The following is a 15,733-nucleotide window of genomic DNA, read 5'->3' as shown; positions in this document are numbered from 1 at the left end:
TATTTAAATTATGATAGCTGACTGTTTTCATTATTAACAATTTGCCTTTCAAAACAGTTTGTACAGAGATAGAAAGGAACTAATGGAAACTGAAGCATATGACCTGCAGCAAAGGTCCCCCTGAAAATCAAACAATGATCATGCCATGCAGGCATGCCATCTGTGCCTTAGCCATAAGCATCATGGGATGCCCATCCCAATCATAAACCAAGCTGGTTGCACAGCTTTTCGGATGACGGGGTTGGTTGAAAGAATTGGAAGAGCTGTCATTAAACTTTATGCACACATTCAGGTTCCCAGAGGATGAATCATGCCAACTTTGTTGATGTGTCACCTACTGCTCCCGGGAGGTTCAAATTTTCAGTGCACTGCCACAAGGTTGATGTTGTGGTTTTGGAAACTAGAAAAACTATTTTGTAGATCTGAATAAAAAAACCAAGTTTCCATCAGCCTCCGCTGGACCTTGTGTTGCGTGCCAATAATCATTTATAAGCATGCTAGACTAAAATTTAAAGAAATGACAAATATGTCGAACTTGCTGAAGATTACTGCACTAACATCATCACTGTAGGCATGTTTGTGTGAAGAGGTTTAGTACCAAGTTACAGAATACGTTTCTTGTGTATGATTGGGATGATTAGTTACTGCAAATACCATCAAAATTACAAGTTCATCTTCTTCTTGCCCTCCTTCTAGGGAAGCCATCAGCCTGGTGTGTGAGGCTGTTCCAGGGACCAAAGGAGCTCTGCGGAAGAGAAAGGTAGCTTGCATGGATGTGCAGAATGGGAGGGAGGGAAGAAGGATAAAAGAATGGCATAATCACTGGAAAAGTAATGCCCACTCCATGAGACCTGAATGTTAGTAAGATATATAGTAGCTGGAAAAATAGGAAATGGCATTACATATTAATTTACCCATGCACATTCTATATATAGCGTCCCATCTCTATGTTTCCTTTCCTTCCTTGGTTTATATAAAAAGAGAGGGAAAATAAAGAGGGAGAGAGGGGGAGATTAGAGAAGAGAGAGGCTGAGGAGAGAAGAGGGAGAGATGAAGAGGTATGGGACTGTGTGCGTGGGTGTAGCTCCAGCCCACGATGCACTGCACACCGCACACAGTGCTTAGTGACTCATGTAGCGCACAATATCTGTGATTAGGACGCCAAGCTAGTGTGTGTGTGGGTGCGCATGTATATGACCGTCTGTATTCTGTGTGTGCGTCCACAGCCTGTGAGGATCTGTGTCTTAATGTGGGGTGTGAAATGAAGCATTGCTCTCCTCTCTAGAGCTTGTTCAAATGTCAGGGAAGAGTACATAACACAAAATCCAAGCAGGCTAGTTTTTCTTCCTCTTAGAATCGATGTATGGTATAAGGTGCTGCTGGTTTGGCTGTGTGACAGACACACGCTTGTGACATCAGCTTCACGCTGAGAATTTTGAATGGGTTTTGACTATTTTTTCTGGCTTCTTTGAATCCTACCTTTATCGGACATATCCTGTCCAACACTTTACAGTCCTGTTTGTCTTTCTTACTGACAAAACATCTGCCTGGATTTCCGTGCAGGAGGAGAGCACATGTTTGTGTGTTTGCAACAATCATGTTACCACAGATTTTATGCAGTTGCACTTCAGTTATGCATCAGTGAACTGTGTAAAGGAACTGTTTTATGTTTAAGAGAAAAAGCCAGCAGCTGGTTAGTGCACCTTTGCAGAAACAGTGGAAATTGCCCAAAGGAAACTAGTAGAGGTTTAAAAAAGTACCAGGACGCAAACAATTCCAGAGCCTTCATGTTTGTTGGGGAACTTCTAAGGTGCTCGTTTTCTGATTTTGTTACCTTCCAAGTCTCTATTCTAGGCTAAATCAGTTTTGTTTTATTTGTGTCTTATTGTGTCTGATCCTTACAGCCACCATCCAAAGCTCTGTCCAGTATTTTGGGGAAGAGCAATCTGCAGTTTGCCGGCATGTCCATCAACCTCAACATCTCCACAAGTAGCCTCAACCTGATGACTCCTGACTGCAAACAGGTCAGTCAGGATCTTTGTTAACAATTACAGAACATGTAGTAGAAATACATAATACTACTACTAATATTAAAACTGCTGCTTAAGACAATTACATCAAGGAAGTGAGTTGTTTTGTTTTTTTAAGAGTTTTAGAGTTTAAGAGGCAAACAGACAGGAAGAGACTAGCAGGAATGTGACAACCAGAGACCAATAAAAGTCAAGGCAGTATAATCCCTGGCCATGTACCTAGTTATAGTTATTCCAACTTTGAGGGGAGTGATTGATCCACCTAACACCTAATATAGCTACAAGGCTACAAATTATGTTGCAGTTTCCCTTAAATGCTAGAACACCCCTCTAATCTTTGATTTGATAGTTTGTAGTTTCTGATAGGAAAAAGCAAGATCCTAATACACCCTGGTACAAAAGGAAATAGAAGTATAGACAACCACAGAAAACTGCACTAAAAACAAACTAAAAGCCGAACCCACGTGAAGCAATGGCATGTTGGAGTTCCCCTTGAATTGTTGCGTGGCCATGTAGTTCACCTACGATAAATATTTAGGAGAATGAATTGTATTGTATTGTTGTTGCACCTCATGAATACGAACATATATGTGAAAGATGTCTTTTACAATCCAGACCTACAAGCTAGCAAAATTAGCAACAAGCGGGTGTTTGTAGGCTGCTGGACAGCCGATCCAAGCAACCACAAAACAACTTTTAATGAAGTTTGAATAAAGCATGAGCTTTAGAAACCCAACGAAAAACATCAAACTATGAGAGTTCGATATGGAAAAGGCAAGTTATTGTTAGGCAACACTGCAGTTAATTAGCTGCAGCATAAATCTGTTCAATGTAATCTATTTAAAAGAATATCCAGAGATTTAGTAAAAACAAAAATCTGCAGGCAAGAACACAGCATTGAGTCTAAAATAGCAGTTTAGCAGTTCCTAGAATACTTCCTGTACAAAAACACATTTTACACATGTCATGATTCAGACTGCAATGCCATGAAACTCAGGTTCTCTCCGGGTGTCTGAACAAACAGCTGTTTCAACTGGCTGAACACAGTGGAAAGAGGGCTAAAGTTACCGACACCTTAATGAACTTGGAAACAGCTGGTGTAAAGACCAAAAAAACCCGACACTGGCACGTTGTGAAACATGCTTGAAACCTCAGAAATAACTGCATTTTATTTTTATTTTATTTAGCATTTTCACTGGAATGGCTCCATAGTATGTAGTATAGTTTTATTGCTAAGAAGGTTTAAGGGGATGAAGGGCAGCTTTTAAAGATTTTTTTTTTTTATAAAAGAACAGATGGTGAAATTCAAATTTTATCATTTCATCAGTACACATGAGAACATAGTGACTTCATGTATGCTTGTATGTATGCATTACCATGTGATAACACGTATGCACTGTATTTTCTTCTTGACAGATTATAGCCAACCATCACATGCAGTCCATTTCCTTTGCATCAGGTGGAGACCCTGTAAGTACTCAAATAACAGAATAGGATATAATTTTTAAAAAAATACTTGAAATTTGACTTTAAAAACACTACATTTTGTTAAAGATGTTTAAAAATTATCTTAATACAATTATAAGTGCTGTTTTAAGTACGGGCATGCTTTCCACTGCCAATCAGATATTTTATTTTAATGGAATGTATTATAAAATTCTACACTATATCTTTCTAATTTTTATAATTCTGTTTGTTTTATTTTATAATTAGTTTTAATTATATCAGTGGTATTTTACAAGATGTATCATTCATTACAGGATACAACAGATTATGTTGCCTATGTAGCAAAGGACCCAGTTAACAGAAGAGGTGAGCATTCATTGATTAAACGCTCTGCAGACTTGCAGCGTCATGCTTATGAAAATGTGTTGCTGTGACTCTTGTCAGCGTGCCACATCTTGGAGTGCTCTGATGGACTAGCCCAGAACGTCATCAGTACCATCGGCCAGGCCTTTGACCTTCGCTTCCAGCAGTACCTGCAGTGTCCCTCAAGCAAGCTGTCGTCCACACATGACAGGTGAGATAAAAATAGCGCATCACAAAGTACCTGTTCACTAACACAAGAAAATATAGAAGGTGATAATTTTATCAAATACAGCAATGCAGTACAGTGTTAAGTTTCATGACTGAAGTGTCTATTCAGGGTATTAAACATGGAGGAGTTACCTTGGACGGAGGAAGAGGAGGAGTCCGAGCACCCTTACTATAACAACATCCCCGGGAAGATGCCTCCCCCTGGAGGCTTCATTGACACCAGGCTGACCAATCAAAATGCAGATGGTTGCCAGGTACAGCTTAGTTTAACTTTGTGTTTCTTTTGTAAACAAACGTATACAAATTGATTGGCTATTTTTAATGTGTCATCCTGTGTCCTGATATATGGGGAAGAAATCAGAAGGATATAAACAATATTTTGAAATGATACAAAATAATGTCACTTTTTTTCATTGATGTTGTTTGACAGTTTCTGTGAGTATGGCACAATGCACACTGCATGACCAGAGATTCACCTCTTTTATATTCCTGTCATATTCCTTTCTATGCATGTTTCCAGTATTCTATGTTGTCAGTGTACCTAATGATAATACCTCTAAATTATAAGGTGTCTTAAAAACTGTAATCTCCAATAGTTTGGAAGCTTATTCTGGCAGCTCTAATGGTCATGCTCAGGACACTTAGTCTTGTTGGACCCACTGCAGTTACATTGGTGATTTTGTTTACACATAGCAGTTGTCTGATTTTAGCCTAAATTGCTGGGTGCCATTTAGACATTTTTCAAGATCTCAGTTAAATGGAAACTTGCCCAATGAGATCCTGCTGAAATCATGAATATACACTCACTGGTCACTTCATTAGTTACACCTTACTAGTACTTGGTTGAACCCCTTTTGCCTTTATTTGAAAAAAGTAAACTTAATGTCATATTCCAGAAACCAAGTTGCGATTGAGCTTTGTGATATGGAGCATTTTCCTGCTGGAAGCAGCCATCAGAAGAGGGCACACTGTGGGTATAAACGTGGTCAGCAATAACACTCAAGCAGAATGAGTAGTTTTTGGTATTAACGGCCCAAAATTTGGATAAAAATATCCCCAACATCCCCACCAACACCACTGTAGCTTCGACTTCCTGTTTTTAGTTCACAGGAGTGTCCACCAGTGTGGTCTTCTGCTGCTAGATGCTCTTCTGCCTACCTTGGCTATAATGAGTGTTACTGTTGCCTTTATATAAACCCGAGGCAGTCTGGGCATTCTCCTCTGACCTCTGACATCAACAAGGAATTTAATCCTGAGTAACTGCTGCTCGCTGGATATTTCCTTTTGTTTTTGGACTTTTCTCTGTAAACACTAGACATGTTTTTGTGGGAAAATCCCAGTAGACCAGCAGATTCTAAAAGACTCAGACTAACCTGATTGACACCAACTACTGTGCCATGTTCTGAGTCGATTAAATCACCTTTCTTCCCCATTCTGATGCTCAGTTTGAACTTCAGGAGATCTCCTGGACCATGTTTGCATGCCTAAATGTATTGAGTTGCTGCCATGTGATTGGCTGATTAGACATTTGCGTCAACAAGCGATTCAGCAGGTGTGGCTAATACAGTGTCCAGTGAGTATATATAAAAAGTAAACAATACTTAAAATAGTCTTAAACCTTATCAACACATCATCATTTATTTCAAAATAATCTTAAATATCCAGTGTTTTTCTGCATGTCATTAGATGGGTCCAGGATCTGTCGATCAGACATATTACCAAGGGCGGCAAAGCTGGGGAGATGAAAGAAAGACTTTCTTCATGCAACAGGGTAAGTACATCCACTATGCAAGATATTCAGTTCTGCAACATTTTATGCCTCCAAAAGTATAAATGATTGTTTTTTCAAATCTCTAGGATCATTTGATATAAGTGGACTCCCAGAGACTAAAGGTCAAGCACCAAATGCAGAAGAAATGCCCACCTATGTGAACACCCAGCAGATCGATGCCCAGGTGCTCGCAGCTCTCCAGGCAGAGGCTGAAAATGTGACAAAGGGCATGGCAGCTGCAGCCAAAGAGAGCCCACAGAAGGACCTGTTTGATATGAGTAAGACTTGGTTACCTTGTATTAAAAAGTCCGTTCGTATTCAGATATTGGATATGGAAGTACTGTCTGATTTATTTTTATGGTAAACATAGTTTAACATTTGCCAGTACATTTTTATTTATTTTCACTTTTTATCTTTCATGACTTTGATGAAAACATAATTTAATGCTTGTATGATAAAGCAGTAGAAAGAAGCTGAATAGTATCTGTTGGCTTCCTTCAGAATAATCCTGTAAGACGACTAGAATCAGAGTTCGTAATTATAGAGGTTTCCCAGATTTTGTTTCTCAGTGACTTAAGCTTGGCGTCATAATAACATCATGTCAGTATGAAGACAAAAGGACGACTGTGATAATGGCAGTGTGTGGTTGTCCCCTTCCTCCTTCTAACTTCAGCTTTAGCTTTGCTATTAATACACATGGAAGATCAAAGGCATACACATGAAGAAACCATGACACAAATTACATGTAAAGCATGAGCTGTGCAATTTAAATGTGAATGTTTCTTTTGGAAATTTTTAAATTCAGGCTTCAATGTCCACCTACTGTAGTTCTATAACAGTTAATCACATTTTAGTGAGTTCATGTTAATTGTTACCTTTTTTTTTTTATCCAGGTAAAAGTCATTGAGATTAAAACCTATTTTCCAATAGAGACCTGGTCAAGAGGGCCAACAGATAACAATATAACAAGTACAAACACAACAAAAACGAAAAAATAGCTGAAAAAATATATACATTGTTACTATTCTATTTCACAAATATTATATGTACAGTTTCTGAGCTGCTCCTCATCATCACAACAAATGACTGACTGACTCTGATTGGTTAAGTTATAGGTTGATACCTTTGTAGGCAGCTGACAGTCCAGCAGCCCTCTCTCTGTGACCCTGGCTTAGGACACCTTTCAAACCATCAGACACAAAACAGTGTCATCAGCATATCATCACACCAGTTTACATGCTATGGGAAACAGTACAGGCACATTCAGGGGATGTTTCGTATATTTGTCACATTTAAATGTTTCAGATCATCAAACCAATTTAACACTAGGCAAAGATAAATAAAGTAAATGCAAAAAAATGCAGTTTCAAAGTGAGGATTTCTTTTATTATTACAATGGTATCCAAACCTACCTGGGCCTGTGTGGAAAAACTGCCCCCTAAACCTAATAACTGGTTGTGCCACTCTTGGCAGCAAGAACTGCAATCAGTTGTTTGTGATAACAGGCAATGAGTATATTACGTCACTGTGGAGGAACTGTGGCCTCTGCAGAATTGTTTGAATTCAGTCACACTGGAGAATTTTTGAGTATGAGCACCCTGTTCACAGTCAGCATCCCAATCAAATTTATGTCTGGATTTTCACTCCAAAACCAAACCTTCATTAACATTTTTGAGTCATTTGTGGCTAATGGCTCTCACTGTGAATTGCTGGAGTACCAAAGCCTACCAAAGCCTTAGAAATGGCTTTCTAGCTAGATTTTAAAGACTTTGTGTCTCAGCTGGTTCTTTAGATCATGATATGGTGCTTTTTGAGATTGTTTCGCTACCTACACTTTGTCAGGCAGGTTCTATTTAATTGATTTCTCAATAATCAGACCTGAGGATGGCTAGTGAAATTCATGTAGTTAATTCATGATTTAATAGTTATTCAAATAGACCAGGTAGGCTTAGATAGTTTTATCCCCTCAATAAATAAAATCATTGTTTAAAAACTGCAGTTTGGATTTACGTGTGTTATCTTTATATGATAATATACACAATATGCAAAAAACCAAAAGCTCAAGAAGGGGACAAATTTTTTATCACAGCACGGCGGATGGAGTATATTTGGGGAATGAATACAGTATGTGTTTCTATTTTGAGGATCAACTCTGTTGAACACTGAATTTAGAAAAATGAAGCTCATATATTGCAGTTATTGACAAAATCAACATTTGATTTGTCAAAGTCAAAAGGAAGAAACACATTTAGATTCCGTTTTTGTCTATTTGATAGTTATGCTGATTTAAATTTTTAATTTCCTCTACCTACTTTTCCTCTCTTAACTCACCTTTTGGCACTGTCCTCATTGTGCCAGAGCCCTTCGAAGATGCAATCCAGTCCCAGTCCCAGCCGCTGTCTCAGGGACAGGCCCAGTGCCAAGTATCCGGTCTTCACAAGGCAGCATCCGTGGACAACTCGAGCCCTCTGCTTGTGCGCTCTCTGGCCTTCCGGGCTCAGGAGGAGCTGGAGGGCCAAATGTGGTACCACGGTAAAATGAGTCGCCGCGATGCTGAAAAACTTCTGAAAAATGACGGGGACTTTCTCGTCCGTAAGAGCACTACCAACCCAGGGTCCTACGTACTGACAGGCATGCACAATGGAATTGCCAAACACCTGCTGCTGGTGGACCCTGAAGGCACGGTAAGACGGGTGAGGGGGGTGTAGCAGGACACACGGAGCTTGATTCATTAACTCTTTTGTGAATGCATGAAAGTAAAAGATGAAACTCTCATTAGACCAAAGCAGACTCTGAATATCTGTCTTCCTTTTTCTTTTTAAGGTACGGACAAAAGATCACATATTTGACAGCATTAGCCACCTTATTGGCCATCACCGTGACAACAACCTGCCGATTGTTTCAGCCGGGAGTGAACTGTGTCTCCTACAGCCTGTGGGAAGGAAACAGTGATGCTTGCGATGCCTGACCGATAATAGGAAGCGCTAAAGTGGCCTCTCACTACGGAGCTTGAAGATGAAACATGAGTCGATGCTTCAAGGCTCAGTTCGCTCAAAGAGTTATTGAGACAAACTGATCTGCAGTTACTTAACCGGAGACGCTGGAAGATGCGGGAGTTGTTAAAGATGAAAAAAAAAAACAATAGAGAACTGTTATTATTTTGTTGTGATGACTGAAATGCTATATTTTTGACAAGACTTAGGTGCATTTGGACACAATATCTCGATTTGGTGTTTTAAAAGATTAAGAAAAAGACTATTGTTCTTGTAGTTTAGACAAAGCGCAAATCAAACCTCAAAGAGGTATTAACAAGAGTATTTTAGAATAAAAATCTGAAACTTTAGTTTTGTCTGTCAAGCACAACCACATTTCTACAGGAACCGTCAGCTAAGAGGTTGAGGAAACGGAAACGCTCTTTATAACGAAATTACGTTCGGAAAAACGTCCTTTAATCTCACCAACAGCGTGACAGCTTATTCGATTAGTCACTATAAGAAAAACCTAGCTTTTATCGGGGTTTAGGCCTGAATGTGTTTTTTTTTTCTTTTCTTTTGCTTTGCAGTTGTCACAAATTGTTGGGTGGGGGGAGGAGGTGCAAACAGCCACCCTTTCACAGTGCTGTCAATGGCTTTAACGATAACGTTTTTTATGAAGTATTTTCTCGTGTCACTGCAGTCGCATGACTTAAAATCAACCGTTCTCGTGGCCATGTTCGTAGACCTTGATACCCCTTTATTTGAAAGAGGTGCTTATGTATGCTGACACTGTAAAAAAAATAAAAAAGACAAAAAATATATGCTTTTCAAACTATTTCTGAATTGGTTTTTCGCTGAATTATTTTAGGTGTGTAGTCGGTGATTAGTTTTGGGGCTTGCAATGGATATTCTCACATCTTTGATTCACATTTTCAGCTTTTTGTGAACCTTTAAAATCTTAAATATTATTATTACTATTATTATTTGAAGGATCTGAAACCAATAGCACAAAACAAAGTTAGGTCACTTAGTTCACGCGTGTCAGACGAGTGTCTTGCGTTTACGCCAAATGTTTTCGATCGTTTTCAGTTACTGTTAGCTTTTGATTTCTCAGTGTCGACATCTTATGATAAAAACAGTTTTGCCACAAGATGTCACCCTAGAGTTGGATAGTTACCCCTGTCAGTTGCATCTGCTTTGGATAACACTGCGTTTGAAAGGAAAATACAGCTTTTAAGCCAGTTTTTAACCATTAATTTTCAGTTTGCAATCCACTGTATGCTCTCATTGCTCTGGACAGTTTAGTATTTATGTTGTTTTTAAAAAGCTCATAGAAGTGGTACACAGCAGCACTGGAAACTGACTTTTTTTTTTCTTTTATTTAATGCTTTTATCCTTACTAATGTCAGGACACCGATGGATACCAAATGAATGGGGCATTGTATCTGATATGCACTGGATCACTTCAGTTGAACCCAAATCAGCATGTGTTCAATGAGTTTGACAAGACAGATGCAATGTAATATAATGTGCCTGTGTTTTGCTGCAAGAGGGAGTGTACAGTACATGCATCTCACAACCCACAGCACTGGGGTCCTTATGAAAATGTAAAAAAACAACAACAAAAGAAACATCCACCACATCCGTTTTGGGTTAATGTGTTTGATTCATTGTGTCCCAATGGAGAAGGACACAAAGAGAATTTTGTCATTTACTTTTGCATTCTCCACTTCTTTGCGACATAATTTCATCAAATCAAGTAACTCTGAAGAAAGAATAATGTGCTAAATTATTTAAAAGCACTCTGCTAATTTAAAAAAAAGAAGCTTTATTTCTAAAATCTGAATTTGTAGGAACACAAAATTCCAAACAAACAAAGCGTATATCAAAAGCAACCGTACTCGAATCTCGCCGAGGATCAGCTTTGAGACTTACAGAAATGACCAAACTCCTCACTGGGACAAAAACTAAGAACATGGCGTCTTTCCAGATTTCTGTTGATGAAAATGTGCCTTTTATTTGTACAATGTTTGTTTTTAATTTCTCCTTTCTCTCTTCCTTCAAAGTGCAATAGCTGATCTTCAATGGGGCATGCCTGTTCACTAGAGGTTGTGTTTTTGCCCTGCTGCGTGTTGCTGCTTGAGACTACTGTTCCCTCTCACTATCTGTCTCCCACCCTCCCTCCTTCCCTCTCTATTATATATTATAAATGTATCATTTCGAGATTCTAAATATAAATCTTTGTCAGAGGAAATCACACAGAAACTCACTATTTTGGGACAGGTATTTAAAAAAACTGGGGGGAAAAAAGGAAATAAAAACATAGAGACAACAAGTCCAAATGATGTTTACAGATTTAATCTTTTGGTTGTATTAGTTAATCATTATTCTGTATGACTGTTGGCAATAAAACCGTGAATGTGTAGAATCGCTGTTGTTTCTCTGCTGTAATAGTTTCGGGTATTAATATTTCTGCTCATGAGTCACAGATTTCTCATCTAAAATGCGCAGGTGGTTTTAATTTACCCACATTCACATATACTTGACTTTGAGATGTGTTACTCTGGGTCATCCACAGTCCGCACTATTTATATTAGTTCCCATGACAAGCAAGAGTAAATAAGTTCCAGGTGCGGTCTGTGGATTGTCCACAGTGACTGGAAATTGGTTTTAGGAAATAGATGTTGTGAGCCACGGAAAACACAACTTAGTGTATATGCATTGTGTGTTCGATTGCCTCCAGAAATCGTTAAAACATACCGGTAACATTTTACATCTTTTTTTTCTTTTCTTTTTTTTGCATTTTCAGCCTTTATTAGATGGTGCAGTACAGGGAGTGGACAGGAAAGCAGGGAAAAGAGTTGTGGTAAGGACATGCAGAAAATGGTCTGGGTCAGACTCAGAGCCGAACCTTTGCAGCAGCCTTCAGCACTGAGTCACCTGTACAGCCAGGTGAGCTACAGCGACACCCATGCTTCTAAATCTTGACTAACAAAATCAAAAGCATGGCTAGATTACACAGTAAATACTTTTATTGGTGAACCAAGCCTTTATAAGTTCCTTTCATAAACAAAGCAGAGCTGCACTCTCTTGGCCACAAGGTGATTCTAATGAATTGTTACACAGTAAATTTAATAGTTTTCCATTTTAATTTACTGAGTGAAAGCAGATTTTTTTTTAATCTAACATGAATATCTGCAATTTGTATTTCACATGCTGCATTCACGTGCCTCTTTACAGTCTTCAGCTTTCTAGCGTCATGCTTTTAAAGCTCAAAACAAACGCACACAAAGAACTGCTGTAGCTGCATAGAGAACATGCAGCAGTACTGAGTAAGACCAGCAGATGGAGCCCTTGTATCACGAACGCTTTCATTTTGAGCACAATGCTACTGATATAATACAAAAAACGCACCTGTTTGTTTCTTCACAATGAGTAACTCTTGCCTTGGTTATTATACAATGCAGATTACAGTAACTGCCCAGCATACCGTAGGATTACTGAGTAAATACAAACTACGTCGATTAATAAATACCTTCAGCTGTGTGCCATTGCAATAATAATAGTCTACAATCATTCTTCATTACATTGGTTTTTGCAGTGATATAATTGCACTTATTTCGTAACTGCGGGTAAGTTTTCACTTCTAATTTATCATAGGAGCTCATAGCTGCAACTACAGAGGTAAAAGTCCTTTCTGTTGAGGGTAAGAGCACCAGTCATCTGTGGAAGTGACTGTTATCCAGCAAAAAAACCCAACAACAAAAAAAGGACAATGTGACTCCAAACTCTTGAGCACTGGAGGCTGGACTTGAAAGAGCCATACATTACAGATGATGAACATATAGCAAAAAGAAACCACTGCCCTGCAGCTAATGTCAGAAGTCTACCCTTCATTTAAAGAAACACTTTTTTTTTGGGAACAATGCTCTCCGTTGTGACCACTGCTCAGAGTATTACTGTAAATTACTCCCGTCTCCTTTTAATCTTCTCTGTCACTCGCAGCCTCAGCAGTACCTCTGCTTGCTCCAGCCACCACTGAAACCTTTCCGTGGCCCCTGTCTGACTCCTGTCCTCTCTCTGGCTCTGACTGCCTGGAGCCCTGCTGGTTCTGGCTGCTCCACGACTTGCTCCTGCTGCGGCTGGGCTCTAGGGATTGTCTGTTTCCGCTTCCGTTCACAGACGCCTTCGCCCTGTAGCAAAAGCCGCAAACCAGACCCAGGAAAGCTCGCCTCATCTCGCGGCTGGCCAGAGTGTAGATGACTGGGTTCATCGCGGAGTTGAGCACCGCCAGCCCAATGAACCAGTGGGCTTCGTAAAGAATGGGGGACCTCTGCTCGGACGCTACATCCACCAGGAGCAGGACAAAGAGGGGAGTCCAGCAGGCGATGAAAACTCCAACTACAATGATGACAGTGCGCAGTAGGGACATGGCGTGCTCTGAACTGCTGTGCTTGCTCACCTTTCGGCTACTGGACTTGACCAAGATGTAGATGCGGGCATACAGGATGGCTATGGCTGAGAGCAAAAGTATGAAAACCGTGATGCAGAAAGCAACATATTTCTTGGTGTAAAGAGGGAGGATTGTGGAGCAATCAGGGAGGTTATTCAGGCAGTTCCAGCCCAGAATAGGCAAAGCTCCAAGAGATATAGCAATCAGCCAGCAGGTCCCTATGAGCAGAAATACCCTGTAGTTCTTGTTCGCATCATAAGGCCTCATTTTGATCATAGTAAGGTGTCTCTCTATAGCAATAGCCAGGAGACTGAAAATGGAGGCTCCAAGTGCTACAAACATGCTCCCCTCTCTCACAAACCAGAGAGCAGGTGAGAGCTGCAGGGTCTTCTCTCCAGACAGGAGCAGGTTGACCAGGTAAGCGACTCCAGCCAGCAGGTCGCACATTGCCAGGTTAGCGATGAAGAAGTACATGCGGTTGTGGAACCTGTGGTTCCTCCATATGGCTACAAGCACTGTGAGGTTCTCCAAGACGATGAAGCTGCAAACGATGAGGAAAACTACGGTTTTGGTGTCCACAGTGCCGGGGCTCGCGCCAATGCTTGGTCGGTTGGCCAGCTTTCCTGTGTAGTTGTAGTGGAGCTGGATCTGAGAGTTGATCATTGTCCAAAGAATACCAGCAGCCGACACTGGAGGTCAGACTCGAGCAGGGAGCGCGGTGTCCACTGTGTTCAACTGCAGGAGTAGATTGAGCATTATTTTAGAGAGCAGCCAATTTACAGATCATCATGCTGCCATCATTGTCCTTGTGCGGTTTGTTTGATTAAATTCCACTAATTATAGAAACAAAAGGTTATTCACCAGAAACACACTCGCTATTGTAAAAAACACCTTGAAATAAACTCTGATGTCGCTTTCCCCCCTCTCCTTTGAAACAGAGAAGTCTTGGAAATCGAAGCTGCTCATTTGAAAGCACCTAATTATGCATAAAATTAGCATATTTCTGGCACAGTCGTCACGTGTAAATTATCAACGGATTTCAGCAAATAGCGCCAGTTTAATTACTGAGTGGGTTTTTTTTTTTTTTGTTTTTTTGCAGCTTCAAGCTGTCTAAATCTCCAAGAAAGAACCAGCAGCTTTAAAACAACTTACCTCTGGATGCTCGCAGTTCGCTTTGTTTTTAAAGTCAATCCCGCACTTTTGGACGCACATTTCATCGCAGTCGATTATCTGAGTTCCTTTCTTTTCTGTTGAACTTTAAGTCTTTCTTCGTTGTTCGGCAGAAGAGAGCAGCTCCTCATCTTTTTTCTTTTTTTTCACTGAGCTCTGGAAACTCCGGAGCTGTCGACGGTCGGCTGGTAGTCACACCCCTCCCTCCCCTCCTTCAGCCCGGACTGCGAGCGCAGGGAGGCTGCTCTAGGGGGTCAGAAGCGCATCACCGACAGGAGGTATGTTTGTGGACACGAGATGCAAAGATTCATTCTCACACGTTGTCCTCTGCTATGTTCGTTATAGCACTCACAACAAAACACTTACTTAGGGTTTTATTAACTGTGGAACCAAAGGTGCAAACCTACTTGTTTTTATCGTTTGCCTGCGCACCAAAGTGCTTTGGGTTTGTTTGTTTGTTTGTTTGTTTAAAGAGCTTTGGTAGCGTTGCTAGCTCACTAGGTAACAACAGTGACTCTTAATGTGAGCAGAAATGTTAAATATATATCTTTGGGCTACTTAAAACTCTGATAGGACTGTAATGCCTTATTTCACGTGAGTCCAATGTTTAAATTGAGTGGTTAAATTTAGGTTGAGTGGAGGTTCTGACCTGGTTCAGGTAATGATGAATCCCAGTGGGAAGTCAGCAGTCTGGTAATATTTTTTTTAAACTACAAATAATAAATGATAAGTATCGAAAGAAAAATCTAAATGCTAGCCACAACAACTGATGTAAATCACTGATAAAACCTGTGAACAGAATGCAAATCACTACTTTTTATTTGACATGGACCCAAAGGAGAGAGCGGTGCTGTAAGAGTGTATGACTGCTGCCCATCCTTTGTTCTGGTCATTCTCTTGTGACCTCACATCCAGGAAGGATGGGCAGGGCTGGCAGTAAAGAGTCTGAGAGGCAGACTGACAGATAATAACTCCTTAAAACAGGTGTGACAAAGTGCTTTGAGGAGATTCTTAAGACTTCCCTGACTGTAACGAAACACAGTGAACCAAGTAGGACTAAAACACAAAGCTCCATTTTCAAACAAAAGTCCGCAGCTCGAGCCCAGAATAACTGAGTCACTGCTTCCACTGCTAGGAACCTTATTGCTTTGCTTGATACGGTGCCACACATCTAGCTTTTTGCAATTTTCCCCCCAAACCAAGCACATACTGTACTGTGTCTCAGACCAAATCATTAAATAGTCAATATCTTGGAGTGTCTGTGGCTATTAACCCAGAAGAATGCTTTGTGTGGTTA

At 40.2% G+C, this 15,733-nt stretch overlaps 2 protein-coding genes across 2 annotated transcripts in view; one reads left to right on the top strand and one right to left on the bottom strand.

Annotated features, from left to right (window-relative positions):
• Window positions 1-11,259, top strand: part of shc3 (SHC (Src homology 2 domain containing) transforming protein 3) — a 28,297-nt gene extending 17,038 nt beyond the window's left edge. The window contains exons 4-13 of the mRNA XM_005720385.2: window positions 697-760; window positions 1,905-2,024; window positions 3,447-3,500; window positions 3,791-3,842; window positions 3,921-4,050; window positions 4,177-4,321; window positions 5,754-5,838; window positions 5,925-6,116; window positions 8,197-8,522; window positions 8,662-11,259. Of these exons, the coding sequence (XP_005720442.1) occupies window positions 697-760; window positions 1,905-2,024; window positions 3,447-3,500; window positions 3,791-3,842; window positions 3,921-4,050; window positions 4,177-4,321; window positions 5,754-5,838; window positions 5,925-6,116; window positions 8,197-8,522; window positions 8,662-8,790 (1,297 nt within the window). The 3' untranslated portion in view covers window positions 8,791-11,259. The remainder of the gene's footprint in view (window positions 1-696; window positions 761-1,904; window positions 2,025-3,446; window positions 3,501-3,790; window positions 3,843-3,920; window positions 4,051-4,176; window positions 4,322-5,753; window positions 5,839-5,924; window positions 6,117-8,196; window positions 8,523-8,661) is intronic.
• Window positions 11,260-11,389: 130 nt separating this feature from the next.
• Window positions 11,390-14,618, bottom strand: s1pr3b (sphingosine-1-phosphate receptor 3b). Its single transcript, XM_005720386.1, has 2 exons — window positions 14,419-14,618; window positions 11,390-14,001 (listed from the first exon to the last, which is right to left on the bottom strand). Exon 2 carries the CDS (start codon window positions 13,927-13,929, stop codon window positions 12,796-12,798), a length of 1,134 nt encoding a protein of 377 aa, XP_005720443.1. The 5' UTR covers window positions 13,930-14,001; window positions 14,419-14,618; the 3' UTR covers window positions 11,390-12,795.
• Window positions 14,619-15,733: the final 1,115 nt, after the last annotated feature.

This window comes from Pundamilia nyererei, unplaced genomic scaffold (assembly GCF_000239375.1).
Source record: "Pundamilia nyererei isolate P.nyererei 1_Seehausen unplaced genomic scaffold, PunNye1.0 scaffold00002, whole genome shotgun sequence".
NCBI lineage: Eukaryota > Metazoa > Chordata > Actinopteri > Cichliformes > Cichlidae > Pundamilia > Pundamilia nyererei.
Note: the sequence above shows the minus strand (reverse complement) of the source record. Positions and strands in the feature narration are given on the sequence as shown.